The 19,491-nt window shown below is 48.7% G+C and overlaps 1 protein-coding gene across 6 annotated transcripts in view; it reads right to left on the reverse strand.

Moving 5' to 3' along the window:
• Positions 1–5,287: 5,287 nt before the first annotated feature.
• The window catches only part of PTPRM (protein tyrosine phosphatase receptor type M), a 749,712-nt gene continuing 735,508 nt past the window's right edge, over positions 5,288–19,491 (reverse strand). For all 6 annotated transcript variants that reach the window (XM_036823982.1, XM_036823981.1, XM_036823980.1 and 3 more), the window contains 2 exons: positions 14,744–14,879; positions 5,288–6,027 (listed from right to left, as the gene is read on the reverse strand). In XM_036823982.1, the coding sequence (XP_036679877.1) occupies positions 5,974–6,027; positions 14,744–14,879 (190 nt within the window). In that variant the 3' untranslated portion in view covers positions 5,288–5,973. The remainder of the gene's footprint in view (positions 6,028–14,743; positions 14,880–19,491) is intronic.

A 19,491-nucleotide genomic window follows, 5' to 3' on the forward strand; every position in this document is an offset into this window, starting at 1 on the left:
AAAAATAGAATTACCATATGACCCAGCAATCCCACTACTGGGCATATACCCAGAGAAAGCCATAATTCAAAAAGAGTCATGTCCCACAATGCTCATTGCAGCTCTGTTTACAATAGCCAGGACATGGAAGCAACCTAAATGCCCATCGACAGGCAAATGGATAAAGAAGTGGTGGTACATATATACAATGGAATATTACTCAGCCATAAAAAGGAATGAAATTGGGTCATTTGTAGAGACATGGATGGACCTAGAGACTGTCATACAAAGTGAAGTAAGTCAGAAAGAGAAAAACAAATATCGTATATTAACACATATATGTGGAACCTAGAAAAATGGTACAGATGAACCGTTTTGCAGGGCAGAAATAGAGACACAGATGTAGAGAACAAACGTATGGACACCAAGGGGGGAAAGTGGCGGGGGTCAGGGGGTGGTGGTGTGATGAATTGGGAGATTGGGATTGACATGTATACACTAATATGTATTAAATGGATAACTAGTAAGAACCTGCTGTATAAAAAAATAAAATTCTAAAATTCAAAAAAAAAAGAGAAAAAAATGGTCATATGTGATATGTAAACAAACAAGCAAAAAAAAGATTTTCTCTTTGTCACTGGCTTTAAGCAATTTGATTATGATGTACCTTGGTGTAGCTTTCTTCATGTTTCTGGTGTTTGAGGTTTATTAGGCTTCTTGAATCTGTGGGTTTACAATTTCCATCAAGTTTGGAAAATTTTTGCCATTATTTGTGCCTCTCTTTTTCCCCCACTTTTGGGCGACATCAGCAGTTCACTGATACTTTGATCATTTTTGTTCAGTCTTTTCTCTCTGTGTGTTTTATTTTGAATGATTTCTATTGATGTCTTATGTTCACTATTTTTTTCTTCTGCAGTCGAATTTGCTGTGAACCCCCTTTAGAATTTTTAAAATCTCAGGCTTTGTAGTTTTCATCTCTTGAAGTTCTACTTGGATTTTAAAAAATATCTTCCATGTTTTTCCTTAAATATGCTAAATCTTTTCTCTGGATTCTTGGTCATCTGGAATAATGTTATAAAATACCTGCTTTAATGTATTTGTCTACTAATTCTATCATCCATATTATTTCTGGGTTAGTTTCAATTGATTGTTTTTTCTCCTCTTTTTTTGTGTGTCCATTTCCCTGCTTCTTTGTGTGCCTGGTAATTTTGGATTGCATGCCAGACACTGTCAATTTTACTTTCTTGGGTGCGGGATATTTTTGTATCCCTATATTCTTGAGTTTTGTTCTGTGGTGCAGTTAAGCTACTTGGAAACAGTTTGATCCTTTTGGTTATTGCTTCGCTAGGCAGGACTACAGCTGTGTTTAGTCTAGAGATAATTTCCCCACTTGCTGAGGCCAAACCTTTCTGGGTTCTCTATCCAATGGGAATAGGAGCTATATGGCTCCGTGTGAACTCTGAGTATTCTTCCTTCTAATCTTTTTGAGTCGTTCTTTCTTCGGCCTCAAGTCCTTTCCATGTTTATCCTGATCAGTACTTAACTGAAGACTTGATTGGGACAGTGCAGATGTTCAGAATTCCTTCTCTATGCATCATCTCATCTCTGCTGCTCTGCCCTGCAAACTCTAGCCACCCTGGCTTTTTTGAACTCTCACTTCAAATAAGGGAACTCTGCTTTCAAATAAGGGAGACCACTGGGTTACACCTGGATTCCCCCTTCCTGTACCCATTATCTGGAAATTCTTTCAAGGCTGTTAGCTGGGGGATCCTAGGGTTCATCTAACTTGTTTCCTGTTCCCTTCATTATTTGATGTCCAGTGTCTTGAGAACCATCTTAAAAAATATTTTTTTCCCCCAATTTTTTATTTGTTTCAATTAGGAGGGTAAATCTGGTCTTTGCTACTCTAACTTGTCTGGGATTGGAAGTCCTGGATGGAGTTCTCTAAATCTGACCATTTGTAGGATAGATATGATGGAACTATAAGGAGTCAAGAGCACTGAGGGTGTTGGTAAATCTGGATGAAGTGATGCATCACAGGGCTTAGGTTGTTCTGGGAAAGAAGGTAAGAAGGGGAGGCTCGCCCAGAGAATGGCCTGGAGGGCTTCATAAATTCAAAGAATGAGGATGGCAGGGATATGGCAAAGAGGAAGCTAGCAGTTGAAGAGGCTGGGGTCAGAATTTGGCAAGTTGAAGATTTCGGAGGTGAGGCCATTCCAGGTGACCAGCTGCAGGCTGTGGCCATCCATCAGCCTGAGTGGAAGATGAAGGGCAGCTGTTGAAACTGAGGAAGCATTTGGACTTGGGGGAGGTCCAGAGGGGCCATTTCCTCGGGAGGCGGGAGGCGGGGGGAAGAGAGCCTCATGGTAATCAAGGCTACTGGGTAAGTTCCTTTACATATCAATACAGGTTCCTTAGGGCACAGTAAAAGTGACTAGAGTAAGTTCCTTTACATATCAATAAAGGTTCCTTAGGGCACAGTAAAAGTGACTAGAGGTAATGTCAGCAGAAGAAACTGGTAGGAAAAAAGTACAGCAGGACGGAATGGACAGCACATGAGAGGAGTGACCTTGACAGACAGGCTTAGCATCCAGGATAAGATTTACTGTGTCCAGCTGACCAGCCCACAGAAGGAGAGGTCCAGCTGGGGTGGGGGTCCGGGGTGGGATGGCAGGTGGCAGCCAGTCTCCAGATGGCCTCAAGGATTCTCACATCCTGGGATTTGTGCCCTGGTGTATCCCCTCCCACACGGAATAGGGCAGACTTTTGTAACCAGTAGGATATTGTGGAAATGACAGGGCATGACTTCCAAGGCCAGGTCATAAAAGACCTCTGCCTTGCTTCCTGGGTCACTGGGAGAAGCCACCATCATGCTGCAAGGACACTTGGGCAGCTTGTGAAGAGCCCCATGCGGAGAGGACTGAGACCTCCTGCCAATGACCAGCCCCGACTTGCCAGGTGTGTGTGAGCCACCTTGGAAGTGGATCTCCCTGCTCCTGTCAAGCGCTCAGATGACCACAGCCCTGACCCAACACTTGGACAGTCTCTGCATAAGTGACCTTAGAGGCAGAACCATCCAGCAAAGCCACTCCTGAATTTCTGACCCATGGAAACTGCATGAGATAATCAATGTTTATTGGTTATTTAGTATTTGAATTTTGGGGCAATTGTTATTCAGCAGTAGATAACTGATGCTGGTTTTGGTACCCAGAACTGGGATGTCTTAACAAAACCTAAACATATAGGCCTGAGTTTGCATCCAGACAGTGAGCAGCTGGCGGGCAGCTCACGCTCGGTGCCGGTCACTGCGGGGTCCCCTGGCTGGCTTGGGGCAGCAGCTGGGCCTTCTGAGAGCATCGGGCACAGGATGACCCCTGACGCCCACCTACCTGGAAACACACAGAGAATGGAATCTGGGAAATGCAGTCCAGTGAGGCCAAGTTGACACATTACAGACACCACAGCACCCGAACTGAAAGCTGTCACAAGGCTGTCCTTGAGCAGGACCGTGTCAGGAAGTCAGGGGGGCAGGACATCTGGCTTTCGCAGCCATCATAGGACACAACAGTGAGGGGAACCCTGGGTACCGAGAGAAGACAGAGAAGGAACACATAGCCGAGAGGTCGGCCTCTTTTGTTTGCAAAGGGCAGAGACCTTTGCTGTGTCTGGAAGGTGACAGGAATCCCGACCTGCAGGAAGGACTCGTGGGAGGTGAGAAACAGCCACCAGATGTTCCTGCTCTCCTATCACTATTTCTGCTAAGAGCTGAAACCGAGGGAAAGGAAGGTAAAAATCCTAGACATTCACAAATCGGGAGGAAACCACTGCTGCCACATGAGATGGGGTTTGATCATGTAGGGGTGGATGTGAGCTGCATCTGCACACTCAGTCTCAGGTGGCTTCAGGCCCTGCTGAGCCGGCTTCTCCTTTCACCCGAGGAGTGAAGACCACCACGACTTTGTCCAAGAGGACTGAGGGTGCCACTTCCATCACGGCCCTGCCTGCACACGAAGTGTGCGGCCGGCCACAGGCACCCGTCCCCATTCCTGTACCCCGGAGAGGTAGACAGCAAGCACTTTTTTATCTTTTAGGAGCTCGTCCAAGAGAGTGGGGTGGGGATGCTGAGAGGCCACTGTCCACGGCGACCTGGGCAGCGAGGGGCTCGGTCTAGACTCACTGGGCTGCGGCCAGCTCTTCCCGAGCGCGTGGATCGTGTAGTCAGAGCGCAGCAGAGCCGGAAAGGCCTTGGATGCAGGGTCAGCCTCGGTCCCCTTGGTGGACAACCTTTAATCTTGTCGTTCTTAGTCACTGAGATCCCCAGAGTGGGCAGGAAGCCTCCCATTTTCCAGAGTGGGTGATGGGCCATCTCCTGTCTCAGGAGGAGGGGCACTTCCTACCCCGAGTGTCCTAAGAAGGATGCGGTGCTGGGGCCACTGCCCCCACCTCCCCCCAGGCCCTGGAGACACCTGGCACTGACGAGCCTGGGTGACACTGGACAAGTTATTTAATCTTTTGTCTCCAGCTGTCCGATGGCTCGAGGCTCCACGCTGTCTGCGATCACACTGTTGGGCTGGGGAAGAGGCTCTGCTGCCACTTGGGAAAGCGCCTGCACAGTTTCCAGCACAGAATGGGCGTTCGCCAAAGGTCCGTCCCCACCATCTACTGGCCATCACTTCACACAGCCTGGCGCTCAGTTTAAACTCAGTGTTCGTCCTCGGCCCGGCTTCCTCCTTCTTCAGAGGCCAGGAAAGCCCTCGGGCTGCGGTCTTTCCCTCCTGCAGGAAACGTCTTGTCCAGCTTGGTGTCCTGCTCAAATGCACCCTGATCGTGGGACCCTCTAAAGAGCGTTCTCTCAGCAAGTTTCAGGTTTGAATGAGGCTTGGAGAGGACAGACATGACCCCCAGGCCACTGAGATCAAACAGAGAAAGGCAGAGGCCTGGTCACCGCCCTGGCGTCTGGCCCAGAGCTCCCTGTAACGGCCTGCCCGCCGGTCAGAGTTCACCGGCTCTGGCTTCTGGGGCTTGTGCACCAGGGGAGGCTCCCAGGATGGGCCTCGATTTCTCACTGACAAAAGTTCTCTCTCCAGAGTCCCAACTCTACCTGCTCCAGGCCAGCAGACCCGGGCACGATCTCTCTGCCAAAGGCCCAGAGTGACCGGAGCTGCCCCCGCCGGGGTGCCAGGACACTAGGCAGACACCACACTGGTCACGGGTCTTTATTTATTGAGTTGAGAATTCACACAAGGTAGCATCATACAGTAGTAAGTCATTTCCAGGGCTGGATAAAAATGATTGTCACTCACCGTGCTTCACGAAAATTTCTTTTAATGAATAAATAATTTGATGAAATCAAAAATATTTACAATATAAACACATGGAAAAGCTTCAGGTCTGTGAATCTGATCATCGATCTCCGCCTTTCTGAACTGAACGTCTCCCAAGCTTTTCCCTTGGAAACAAATACAAATCTGATAGAAACAACAGCTCATACATCTCTTTGTTCGTTATGTGTTTATCTGTTAGTCTTGGAAAGCTACATATATTATGCGACATGTTAAAATACAAATTTTAACTAAAATAATATATTATCGTAATGCCAGATAGCATTCTCCACAGAACAAAAATGTACACTCAGTTGTAACAATAACAAAGGTTCACGGGCCACAAAATAATACCCCAAAGGTACAAATTCCTTCATAAGAATATAATTGTGCTCTTCAATTTACCAGCTGTCCGCGCTGCTCTACGGAGCTGGTGCCTAGGAGGACAGGGCTGGACCACTGGATGCTGTGGGTAGTTTTCCGTCAGGCAGCGGCACTACTGGGAATCGGGCAGGGCAAGCAGTTTTATAAACACTTTCTTGGGCTCTTAAAAAGAGCCAATTAGGCAAAGCAAAATAAGCATGTCGAGAAGTCTTCATCTCATCGGCACAAACACCATGGCACGTCCTGGCTTTGCAGGATGAAAGGTTTGTGTGCAGGGCTGTGTACGCCATCAGCCGGCATTCAAGTATTCTAGGGCTACCTCATAGCAGAACTTGTACTGATCCTGGAACACAGAAGGGACAAAACGTCAGCGTGGCCATAGCGGGACGCAGTTCCTCTGAAAGCAAGGATGCCAGATTAGGGTTTTAATTGGAAGCAATCAAACTGAGAAGGATGTGAATCAGAAACGAACTGGGAAGTCATGGTCCTGAACCACACACCTATTCGCCGTTTGTAGATGTTTCCCACAAGGCCGATGAAAGAGGTATTTTGATATCTATGCTCATTAGAATTCCTGGAAAGTTCTAGACAACTGCAACACATATCTCTGTTTGTCCACACGTGTGTGTTCACCTGTTACATCAACATCCTGAGTACAAATTATTGGAAAGCCAAGAGGTGGAAGGAAAGATAATGAGGGCTGGGGACATGCCTTCATGATTTGCTCAGTAAATAAACGTGGCTTCCCTCCTGGCCCAGCTTTACCTCTGACTGTCAGTCAGCAGGATTTCCTCCGTTTTATGAGAGTTTATTAAGCACCTCTTAAATACCAAGTGCCTTGACCTGGTCCCTGACTCTGAGAAGTCCACGTCCAACGAGGAGGATGAGACGGGGACCCAATGGCACTCACGAGGCAGAGCTGAGCAGGGCCCACGAATGTTGCCCAACGTGGGTGCAGTGGAGGAGGGAGCTGAGCTTCTTAAGGAAGATGTGCAGGGGGTGGCAGGTAACAGGGGAGCTTGAGGATGAGCACGTGAGTGGGGGGGCGGTGGTTATGTGTCCTGGTTTGCCCTGGACGGTCCCAATTGATGCCTGTTGTCCTGGCGTCATCGTTACTTGTAGGCCCTTTCACTCTCAGAAGTGTCCCAGTTTGAATGATAAAGTACGTGGTCCTCCTAGCAAGCATCCCAGGTGGAGGCGACAGGATAAGGAAAGGCACAGAGTGGGGACGTCTGATGCCCTCTGGGAGCCACACACCGGTTCTTAATCGGGCAGCGAGCTCATTTCTCTTGAGCGCAGAATTCTCAGATCCTGGACCACGGCCTGAGCAAGCCCCGTGTGAGGTCCTGGCCCAGGTGGGGTTTCAGGTGGGAGGGGAGGGCCTTCGGCACCTGGGTTTATGCCGTGAGCTGACGGATGCTCACCTGGCCGTGGCCTCTGAGCCGAGCACAGGGACACGGGGCTTGAGGACACCTCCATCTGCCCCCTGGCCGCAGCGCAGTCACTCAGCAACCGGCAGGCCCTGCTCCCCCTCAGTCGGAGGGAGGCTTTCCCCAGCTGTGTGGTCAGGACCACTGTCTCACACCCGGTAGGACGGCCACGACCAAGGAAATGCACCTCTTACTTCGGGGTTTGCCAGATTAATTAAAAAAAGAAATTTCCTTTTTTTTTTTGATATGGGCCTAATTAGTCATCACAATTTTCTTTCTTCACCTACGTTTTGTTCTCTAAATGCCCCTCTAAACCAACCTATGTATTTGAAGACAAGGGCCATGGTCTCTCCCTCCGTGGATAATACACCATCCTTAGCAAAGAGCCTGGCACACAGCTGGGGGTCAAACATTGGCTGTGTATGTAAATGGTGACAAAAAAAAATGGGTTTAGCAGCTTTTGATTCAACTCATTTAACATTTAAGGCTAGAGACTGGGGAATTCAAGATAGAGCCTCAGCCCTCAGGATCCTACAATCTAGAGGTGAAGACAAAGTAAACAGATCATTCAACACACCGAAGGCGCCATGAGATTGAACATCAATGGCAGTAGCACCTGCCAGCCTAAAATACAAAAGACAGGCAAAATCAAGTGCTGGTGAGGTTGTGGAGAAACTGGAACCCTCCTACACTGCTGGTAGGACTGTAACATGGTGTAGCCTCATTGGACGACCATCTGGTGGTGCCTCCGAAGGGTCACCCTATGACCCAGCGATTCCACTCCTAGGAGCACACCTAAGGGCACTAAAAATATGTGACACTAAAACTTTCTGATTCACATTCCAGGATTTATTATTTCAGGGTTTGATACTTTCATTTTCACAATATCTAAAAGAAATCATTTGAATTTCAAAATTCTTATGCTGTAAGCTCACTGGGCTGACACTGGCTATGGAGTGCTCCAATCACTTCTCTGTTTTTGTGAATCACACAGACAATTCATTTTTTTTTCATGGAAAACTAAGAGATCAATCCCTTCTTGCAGAAACACGATCAATCCCTTCTTGCAATTAGTTTCAGCGCCGACTATGAACCATCCTCTTAACACAGAAGAATGCACTTAGAGGGCCATGTGGCTGCCGGTCTCAGGTCACAACGCAGGCGAGGAAACCAGGAAACCAGGGATGAATCCCTCGGGTTCATCCTGAGGGATGGCTGTGGTAGGGGCGTCACTGAAAGTGCCCGGTCATAGCCATGACTATGGTTTTCAAAATGCTTTCTCTCATCTTATCCCTCCTAAGCAAGCTGCCAGCCCCCATAGACTCTGTGATGACTGGTTTCTGAACCAGAAAAATAAGGAGAACGAGCAGAAAGGCCATGAATTGCTGCATCTCCTTCCCCAAGCACCTCGAGAAATGCCTGAAATCTTCCCACACTGCAAACTGATTACACTTGATCACCAGGTATAGGCCCGTCTTTGGCGGTTTCCCCTCTCAGCTTCCTTGTTTTTGAACAGTATAATTAAGCCCCACGAGCTAGCTCTGTGCTTCAGGGAAGAAAGAACTTTTATGCCTTGGTCCCAGAATCTCCCGATTTGGGTGACATTAGCTGTCACCCAACATCTTTGTGCTGACGTGAACATCTTTGTGCTGGGCCGTAACCAGGGCAACAAGCTACTCCTCTCAAAGACCCCTGACCTGGGCTTCCCTGGTGGCGCAGTGGTTGAGAATCTGCCTGCTAATGCAGGGGACACGGGTTCGAGCCCTGGTCTGGGAAGATCCCACATGCCACGGAGCAACTGGGCCTGTGCGCCACAATTGCTGAGCCTGCGCGTCTGGAGCCTGTGCTCCGCAGCAAGAGAGGCCGCCATAGCGAGAGGCCTGCGCACCGCGATGAAGAGTGGCCCCCACTTGCCGCAACTGGAGAAGGCCCTCACACAGAAGCGAAGACCAACACAGCCATAAATAAATAAATAAATAAATAATTAAAAAAAAAAAAAAAAAAAAAAAAAAGACCCCTGACCTCACCTTCACTCCAGACCCACCTCTTGTTTCCACAAAAGGGGAGAAAGTGAAGTTTGAAAGGGCACCCAAAGTGAGGTCACGCTTTAAAGGTCCCCGCTTTCGGGGGGGCGGCACGAGGCCACGGTGTCAGCGGGCGGCTGCAGGGGGCTCCCCTGAAGGGCTGGACGGTGCCTTTGTCAGCACGGCAGCCTGTGTCTGCAGAATGGGGCCCTACGGTCAGTCTGTCACTTCAAACACCCCACGTCGCCTAAGAAGATTCAAAGAGAAGAGTCTGCACGGCTCACCTGGGGCAAAGCTTCCCTCCCGCGCGCACCTGCTTTTTGAAACTAGCACCAGCTTCAGTTTCGGCTGGATCCTTGCTGACAAATCCTTCAGTCTGGAAAAAATCCTTCTGACTGACGCACCTGCCAGGAGGGGAAGTGGTCCCCTTGTGCCAATAATCCTGGGTGGGACCGTTTGGTTCAACGTTCCCAGCGGGTCACACTGGGTGACCAACCATTGTGCCCAGGAGACCCCTGGGAGGCAGCTGCCCGTCTCTGACGATGGATGGGTGGGTCATCACCCTCATTATAGCTCTGAAAGAGTCTGAAGCACTTCCTCCCTCAGAGCGCATGAACAGTCCATGCAGCTGGTTCCCTATTCAGACCCGTCAACCTGTAGCCGCCACCTTCTGGGTCCCAGGGAGCAACTCAGGGTGATGCGGGTCCAGGTACAGAGAAGAAAAGTCTGCTCGCCCAGCAAATGTTTACTGGGCCCTCCTTGGAGCCAGGAGCTCAGCTGGGGCTAGGGGGCCGGGGGGGGGCTCTGCCTCGGGGGGATCAGAGTCTGGGGTGGGGCAGGGGCACAGGGCATTCACACAGACTCCTCAGGAGCAGGGAGTGCGACTGCAGGTCAGTGGGCTCAGGGCTGTGAGCCTGGGGGGATGAGTGGCGGGGCCCGGCCCCAGGGGACGTGGATGCCACCAGTGTCCCAGAGACGGGCCACATGGCCGGTGGGGGCACAGCTCAGGGACGCGAGTGAGCCTCTCTGATGCCCCCCCAAGGCCTACATCCTCTGCTGCAACACACACACCCACACACACCTACACACACATGCACACCCGCCCACACGTGCACGCCTACACACACACACCCACATACACCTACATACACAGCCACACCTACACGCAGCCAGACACACCCCCCCCACACACACCTACACACAGCCGGACACATGCACACCCGCCCACACGTGCACACCTACACACACACGCCCACACAAACCTATACACACAGCCCCACATACACACAGCCAGACACAGGCACACACACCCACACATGCACACCTACACACACACCCCTACACGCACAGCCACACCTACACACAGCCAGACACATGCACACCCACCCACACACGCACACACCCACACACACCTATACACCACACCTACGCCCACATGCCCCGCCTTTCACACAGCCCGTCAGTTTCCTGTGAGTTCTCAGGCAGAGGCTTAGGGGGCAGTTTACACACGTGAGTGGGAGAGTCAGTGTGCTGTCCACACTGGGGAGGCTGCAGGGCGGGGGTGAGGCCCCCTGTAGGAGTGCCGGGCCGGCATGTTACTTCAGTGCAGGCAAGAGGGAAGGGGGCCCGGTCTGGGTGGTCACCTCTCCGTCATGGGAGATCCCGGCAGAGGTCTGAGTGGGAGCAGGAGGGATGGAGAGGAAGCTGCTTGGCCTCGCCCTGCAGCCCACATGGCAGGACAGGGACGGCCTCTGTATCCTCCTGAGCCGTGTTTCTTGCCCTGTAGCACATCACGTGGGCTCCGACCGCCCTAATCTTCTGGGCCGCGGCCTGGCATCTGTGTTTGCGAAGTGCCCCAGGTGATCTCATGTGCAGACGGGCCAAGGGCCTTTCTAGACTAGCTACTAAGTTCCTTAACCTCGGCTGCACATTAGGATCACTTGGGGCGCTGGTACCACTGCTGCTGAAAAGCCAGGCCCACGTCAACTGGATCAGAGTCTCTGGGGGTGGACCCAGGGCTCAGAACTTTTTAAAGCTCCCATTAAAAACAGTCAATTTCATAGAGACAGAGACTAGAATTGTGGTTGCTGGGGGAGGGACAAGTGGGGTGATGTTGGTGAGGGAACAGATTTTCAGTTATAAGAGCAGTAAGTTCTGCGGCTCTAATGTGCAGCACGGTGACTAGAGTTAATGATGTGGAATTGTACCCTTGAAAGTTGCTGACCGTCGATCGTAAGGGTTCTGAGCACACACACAATCAGCTGTGTTAACTCTGTGAGGCCACAGATGTGCTGATTATCGTGATCTTGGTAACCACTCTATAACGCGTACGTATGTCACATCAGCATGTTGGCCAAAGCTCCCGCCACCTCCCAGGGGATAATATGTTTCTCTAGGCAAGATCTGTCCCCTAAAGGCTGTTTCTCTGTTAAAAAGGAGCCCTGGGAACTTCAAAAGCCAAATGTGGAAGCAAAGATGGGAGAGGACTGTCAATTGAAGCAGCAGGTTTTCCAGCAACTGTACTAGATTCAAAGGGGCTCAGAGCGGGCGACCCCGTCCGCCTCTGACCAGGCCCATAGCGCCAACCTCAGGCTGTACCATCGCGGCCTGCTCCACACCCCTGCCCCGCCCCGCTGGAACCCAGGCCTTTGATGGGGGCTGGAGCCTGGCTGAAGAGGTGGATAACTGAGAAGCTGGCCTGAAAGAGGCGTCAGGAAACAAATCCAGCGGCCCCTGCTGCATCAAAACATCTAGTCTTGTGTTAAAATGATTTTGCTTCCTGGCAGTCCACTGGCTCTCCCCTGGAGCCTCCACACCTAAACATTTGAAGAAATAAATCCATAGGCCCTTCTGGCTCTCCCTGGAGAGTGCCATGCTTCAAAACGCATAGGGAAGTTTCTAACTCAGAAGCAATTTGGAAAAATAATGAGCTGCAAGGGGAGACGAAGACAGGCACACCGACCGCCCTGGAACATTCACCCGGCCCTGGCAGGGAGGGCGTGGCAGCAAAGTTTGGTGTCTGAATGGAAGGGGCCCCCAATGAGCAGACCCAGGGGCACCTGGCGGGGCTCCCCACGCCCACCCGCCTACCTCCTGGGGTGCACTCCAGGGCATCCTGGCTCCCGCTTCGTTCTGCGCAGAGGCAGCTAGGAGGTACCTTTGTAGCTGCTGGTACAACATTTTGTGCTTAGGAGAAATGCAGGTCTTGGATGGCCTTTTATGCCCAATAAAATTATACCAGAGTTTATCTCCTTGACTTGAATTAATTAATTCTCTCAGCCAACACACACATGTACGAGTACCAAACTAAACAGAAATTGTACTTACAGGCAAAAACAAACAAGCCAAGGATAAGAGCCCTGATTCAACTCAAGAAGCTTCAAACCCACTGAAAAGAGCATCGTGACATTTTTTCTCTGGTCACCAGATATTATCCATTATCCCGCCAGCAGGCACTGTGACAAGTTTATCAGGCATTTTTCTCAGGAAATTGTAGGACTCTCCTACATTTCTCAGCCACTGAGTTGACCCTAAAACTGGTGCTGACCCTCGGAGTTTTGGGCATCCAAGGATCTTATTTCTCTATCAGAATCACACATAACTACGGAAACGCCCTGGCTATTATAGGAAAGTGGACTGGGATCAGAAGCTTCCTTCATGTAAAATCACCCTTGTCCTGTAGTCTGCACTGCGGATTTGGGAAAAGCCATGCTGTTCCTGCCCATAAAAATTGGTGAGTGATGGAAGCTGTAGCCAGAGCCACTGGGGGAAAGGCCTGGAAGGGTCTGTTTCTAATGATCTGCTTAGTTTAGGCTGCAGTGAGAGGGAACTAACATTTTTAAAAAAAATCAAGGTCAGCTTTTTTCAAGCACCAACTGAAGTTTGGAAGCAACACACCCGTCCCTGAATCAGGGCGTTAAATACCGAACGACATCACAATCAGAATATTTTCATTATGCATTTGTTTCCGTCCTCTGTCAATCTGCTTATCTGTTCTAAACTCAGGCCACCTCTAACTGCCCGACTGGCCTATTCTCAGTTGCCCTAAGCCCAGAAGATGGAGAATTCCATGGTGGGGGAACTCTTTAAAATTTGGGATTGGGGGGGCGGTCCCGGAGAGTGAGAGAGTTCTCTGACTAGTGAAGTCCGGGCATGGAATGTGAGGGTCAGCCTCCCGGCCCATCCGCGTGACATCTGGGCCGTGGGAAAGGCACTTTCGAGCACCTGTGTATACATGCTGCGCCCTGGCGGCCCCCTTGCCCCCACCCAGCACTCCTTTTCAGGGCCCAGGCCACACTGTGCCCCGTAGACCCCTCCACTCTCAGGGACCAGGTCTTTCTCGCCTGGGCAGCTTCCAAAACACTCTCACACATATCGTCACGTGGGATGATCTCAACAAACCAACACTATCCCTAGTTTACACGACTCAGGCTCAGGGAAGTGGAGCGACGTGCCCAAGGCGACTTCAATAGCCAAGGTACTTTGTCTGAGGTCACTTCACTCCAATGCGCAGAGCTGAGACTAGAGGGTGGGTTTGCAGGGGCGTCCCCAGGGCAGGGCAGGGAGCTGCTATGTGGGGGGCAAGATCCTTTTTTCACACAAACCAACATGGTCATTGCTGATGGTTTGAGAGTCTGCACCTGGCCAAACAGGTGCCCGTTTACCACATTCCCTGGGCAGCACGGTGCTCCTGGGAGCCGGAGCAGCTCGTTGGGCGCAAGGCACGTCAGTGGGGGAAGCAGACGGCCCTGGAGGGTGGCTTTTGCCAAGCAGGGCTCGGATGTGGCCGTCACAGGCAGGGGCCGTGGCTGCCTCTTCAGCCTCAGCTTGAATCTCAACTCCCTCTTTAGTCCCTTTATTACATTTACAATTTTAACCCCCTGCTGCAGTGCTGCGCACCCAGGACGCAGGCTTTCCAAGCTCGTCAGTGACCCCGTCGCCCCGGCCCATCCTCCCCACCTTGGGATCAGGCTTACTGTTTCCTTCCGATCCTTCCTCCCCTGACAGAGAAGTATAAAAACCTCATTGAAAAGCTTCCTCCTTTAAGCTCTTCTCCTATTCTTGAGTCTCAGTGGTTGGCATCTCAACAGCTCCGCACAAAACAGAGATTTCACGAAATACTCTTAAGAAAATAATTCCACACCGTCCTTTGTTTCTCCACCTCTTTCAACCTTTCCTCAGATATGGCCACCGTAATTAAATGCAATCGTCTGGATGTCAAACTCCAATTCCCAGCTTTGATAAATATTAGGTGATTAAGCTATTTATAAAATATGTAATTTGAAAATCTGGCATTTCATGTGCTATGATTATTTCTTCTCTGTGAAGATGAAGTGCTTAGCCACGTGGAAGGCGCTGCCGAGAGCGGCAATTAATCAGGATGTTCGCTTGTGAGTTTCAACTATTTCCATGTGTCAAATGTGCTGAGCTGAGTCTCCTTGCGAAAAGGCAGAGGAAGGGAGAACGAGGGAGAAAAACCCGCACGAATGAGGCGACTGCACTGTGAACACGAGTCTCTCCCTCCCAGGGGTCAGCCCGAGCGAGGGGCCGGGTGTCTCACGCTAACCGGGAAAGGGCCCCCCAAGCGGGATGGACGGGGTCCTACCAGCAGGTCCACCATGTTGGGCTTGTTGTTCCTCAGCGTCTTCACGGCGTGGAAGACGTCCACCGTCCTCTGGTGCCGGAGCATCTCACAGACGATGCTGATGGCGCAGAAGGTCCCGCTGCGGCCTCCCCCGTTCCTGTGGGAAGAGGAGCAGAGGCAGGTGGTGGGCCTGGGTCGCTCTCGCACCGCACGGCTCCCACCACCTGTGCGCCCCTGCTGCCTAAGCCCTCCCGGCTGGGACTCTCCACCTGGGCCCATCCCTCTACTGATGCGAACAGGGCCCAGGGATCACCTGACTGGAGGTGATGGGAAACTGGCACATCCTGCTCTCCCAGCTTCGTCTCTGCCCTGATGATGTAACCTGATATGGCAATTTATCAGTTTTTAAGGAAAGGGACCACCCAGGAAGTTTTTCAATAAACAAACCACTCGTGTAGCATGTGCAGGAAAACTGTGATGGGTGTGGGTTATGCTCAAAGATGGATTTGGCCCTAAACAATCCATTAGCATGTCATGATTTATCTCTAAAACATAAGGGCTCCTTTTATTTATTTTTATTTTTTAAAAATAAATTTATTTATTTAATTTTATTTTTGGCTACTTTGGGTCTTCGTTGCTGTGCACAGGCTTCCTCTAGTTGCAGTGAGTGGGGGCTACTCTTCGTTGTGGTGCATGGGCTTCTCATTGCGGTGGCTTCTCTTGTTGCGGAGCACGGGCTCCAGCTGCACAGGCTTCAGTAGTTGTGGCTCATGGGCTCTAGAGCGCAGCCTCAGTAGTTGTGGCGCATGGGCCTAGTTGCTCCATGGCATGTGGGATCTTCCGGGACCAGGGCTCGAACTCGTGTCCTCTGCACTGGCAGGTGGATTCTTAACCACTGTGCCACCAGGGAAGCCCAGGGCTCTTTTTAAATAAACTTTTTATTCTGGATTAATTTTAGATGTACAGAATCACTGCAAAAATAGCACAGAGAGTTCCTTGCCTCCCCACCTTCCCCTGATGTGAAGATGTCACATAACCATAGCAGATGGTCAAAACCAGGAAGTTAACGCTGGTATAACACTATTAACTAAACTACAGACCTTAGTCAAGTGTCACCACTTTTTCTGGTCCAGGATCCAGTCCAGGACCCACCTTGCATTTAGGTATCACACCTCCTTAGTCTCTTCCACGTGATCAGTCCTTCGTCTTCCCTTGTCTTTCTCGACCTTGACACTTTCAAAGAGGACTGGTCAGTTATTTTGTAGAGTACAGAACATGGAGTGAGATGTAGAAAACACCCATGGTCCCCTTCCACGATTTGAGAAGTCATCACAAAATACAAACTGTAGAAAGTCCTTCATTTGAGTTCGTCTGATGCCTTCTCATCACTGGAAATGAGGTTATGCGTTTTGGCAAGAAAGCCACAGAAGGGCTGTTACCTCCTTTGAAGGTTCATGGTGTTGAACTGTCTTATTGCTCATGATGTCAACCTTGGTCACTTTTTTTTTTTTTTTGCCTTTTCTACTATATTCTTTTTTAAAAATTTATTTTATTGAAGTATAGTTGATTTACAATGTTGTATTCTACTATATTCTTTTTCAAATATCTTTATTGGAGTATAATTGCTTTACAATGGTGTGTTAGTTTCTGCTTTATAACAAAGTGAAACAGCTATACATATACATATATCCCCATGTCCCCTCCCTCTTGAGCCTCCCTCCCACCCTGCCTATCCCACCCCTGGTTGCTTATTAAGACGGTGGGTGTCTGGCAGATTTCTTCACTGTGTAGTTATGTATAATGATCATCATAACTTCTCTTTGTAGTTAGTAAGTATCTTGGGAAAGATACTTTGGGATTATGCAAGTATCTTGTTTCTCCTCAAAGTTTCACCTGCTGATTTTAGCATCCATTGGTAGATCCCGTCTGCAACAAGTCACAGTGATACCTGCCTGACTGGCTTTCACTTCCCTCTCTCCTTCTACATTCTACTCTAAAGACAGAGTTGTCTCTCAGCCACCATTTGAAAATTTATTTGCTTATTTATTTCTATTTTATTATTTATTTAAGTCACTTTAGACTTGTACATGTTAATTTCACTTCTATGAGCTAAAAGAGTATCCATATTTATTTTGTTGCTGAAATTGTTCCGGTTTTGGCCATTAGGAGCTCCATCAGGCTGGTTCCTCCATCTCTTTTCAAGCACTTCCTTCCTTTCTAGAACCACAAGATGTTCTACGCTCATCCTGTATCTTCTTCCCTGCACCAGCTCTGGAATCAACCCCTTTTCCAAGTAGATAAAGGATCCTTTTTTTATTAAACACAATACCATTATTATTACACCTAAAATAAACACTACAGTTTAATAGAATCAAATTTCTAGACACTGTCCAAATTTCCAAGATTGTTTCAGACATTTTCTTACAGTTAACTTTTTCAAATCCTCATCCAAGCAAAGTCCACACATTGCATTTGGTTGACATGTCTTGCAAGTTTATTTTAATCTGTAGGTTCCTCTTTGCTCCCTTCTTTTTTTCTCTTGGCAATTTATTTGTTGAGGAAATGGGGTCATTTTCCCCTGCAGGGAAAATGACAACCCACGTTCTGGGTTGTTCTCATTCACTGCATCTCTGAGAAGCACTTAACACACCAATTTCTAATCCTATACTTCCTGTTAATTGGGAGTTAGCTCCCGAGCGTTATAAGAATTCAGGATTTTTTTTTTTGGACAAGGATACTTTAAAAATGAACTTTCATTTGGAAGCAGGCACAAGATGTCAACCTGTTCCGTGATTTTAAGATTGATCTCTGTGTTCCAATGCCAGCTTGATCATTCCATGATTAAATTCCTAATCAATTTTTTAGATAAAGTATAACATACCTATAATTAAGTCCACAAATGGTAAATATAGATCTCTGTTAACTTTTACAAATGCATATGCCATGTAACCACCATTCAGATCAAGGTACAGACCGCAATCAGCTCCCTGCACCCCCCTCCTCCCAATATTCCTTCCTCATCAACACCATCAATACCCCAAGATAATCTTTGTTCTCACGTCTAGCATCATAAGTTTCTTTTGTCTGTTTTTCAATTTTGAATACATGGAATCATACAGTATATACTCTTTTGAGTCTGGCTTATTTCACTTAATATTATCTGTGTGAGAATCACCCATATTGTATCAGTGGTTTGTTCTCTTACATTGCTGAGAACAATTCCATTGAATGGATATACTACTGTGTAATTATACTACTGTATAATTTCTTTATCTAGGAGCTGACAAATGTTTGGGATGTTTGCAGTTTTCCATATTACGAGTATACCTGCTATAAGCATGTTTCCTATTGCATGTATGACTCATTTCTGTAGTCACAGACCTCAGAGGAGAAGAGCTCAGAGGATACATTTATATTTAGCTTTAGTAGATGCTGTTAACCAGCTCCAAAATGGTTGTACATATTTACTTCCTACCAGCAGTGTTTGGGAGTCCAGTTGCTCCACAGCTTGCCAACACTTAGAATCATTTATTCGTTTATCGTTTAAATTTTAGCCATTCTGGTGAGCATGCAGGGGCATCCGATTTTAATGTATTTTAGTGTGTATTTTCCTGAAAACTAATGATGTCTTTTCTATGCTTATTGGCTATTTGGATATTCTTTTTTAAAAAACGAAGTTCTTATCAAGTGTTCTGCCCAAACAATTGGAGTGTCTATCCTTTTCCTATTGACTTGCAGTAGTTCTTAGGCATTCTGGCTATGAACCCTTTGTCAGATGTATGTAGCGCAAAACTCTTTGTCCTGTCTTGTGTTTTCACTCTCACTGGGGTCTTTGGATGGACAGGAGTGCTTAGCTTTAATGAAATCCAATTTACCAATGTTTTCCTTTATGGATACTGTCCTGTGTAACACATCTCTGGTTACCCCACGGTCTTGAAGATTTTCTCTAGAAGCTTCATTGTTTTCCTTTTCACGTGTTGGTCTACAATCCACCTGGAGATGCTTTCTGTGTGTAGCATGAGAAGGGACACCACTGCCCTGCAGTAGGTGTGTGCTGTGGGACCTTGTTGTGAATCAGGAGACCCCGAGGTGTGGCTCCGTTCCTGGACTTTCTCTTCTGCTCCCTTAGTTTGTGTTCTCTCTTTGCACTGACACCTCACTGCTTTTCCCCCATCAGCTTTTCACCTAACGCTTTCAGCAGCTGTCGACGACCATTGTCTACTTCCATTACTTTCATCAAGGGTTGAAAGATGGTGATATCTTAATTCTCTCTATTCTGTCTGGTTTTACTAGCTGGAAGACATGTGTAAAGAAAAAGAATCCTGTTTGCTTAGTGCAAGCCATAATGCGGCTCAAGGAACCATCTAATTCACAGCCCTGGAGGGCGTCTCAGGCAGGGACGCTCTGCCCGATGCCAGTAGGTGGCGCTGCGCTTTGCTAAATACGAAGATCTCTCCTTAGAGACGGAAAGCAGGTTGCCTTTGGGGGTCAAAGCACCCTTTCCTGGCATGAACTGGAGAATACCAATTGAACCAAACTTTGTTCCCAGAACTAAAAAACCTTAGATTAAGATTTTTAAATCTCAACAACGATCAGCATCCTCAGCAGGCCTGGGTCTCATGCCCACTGTGATGCCGAGAGACGATGAGGCAGCTCCACAGGAACAGCAGGGACTTTTGGTGGGGATGGTGGTTCCAAAGAAAAGTCCAGGGGGATGGGGGCTGGGCCGGTCTGAGGGCAGAAGCAGCAGGTGACCACCACGTCCACGG

This window comes from Balaenoptera musculus, chromosome 14 (genome assembly GCF_009873245.2).
Source record: "Balaenoptera musculus isolate JJ_BM4_2016_0621 chromosome 14, mBalMus1.pri.v3, whole genome shotgun sequence".
Taxonomy (NCBI): Eukaryota; Metazoa; Chordata; class Mammalia; order Artiodactyla; family Balaenopteridae; genus Balaenoptera; species Balaenoptera musculus.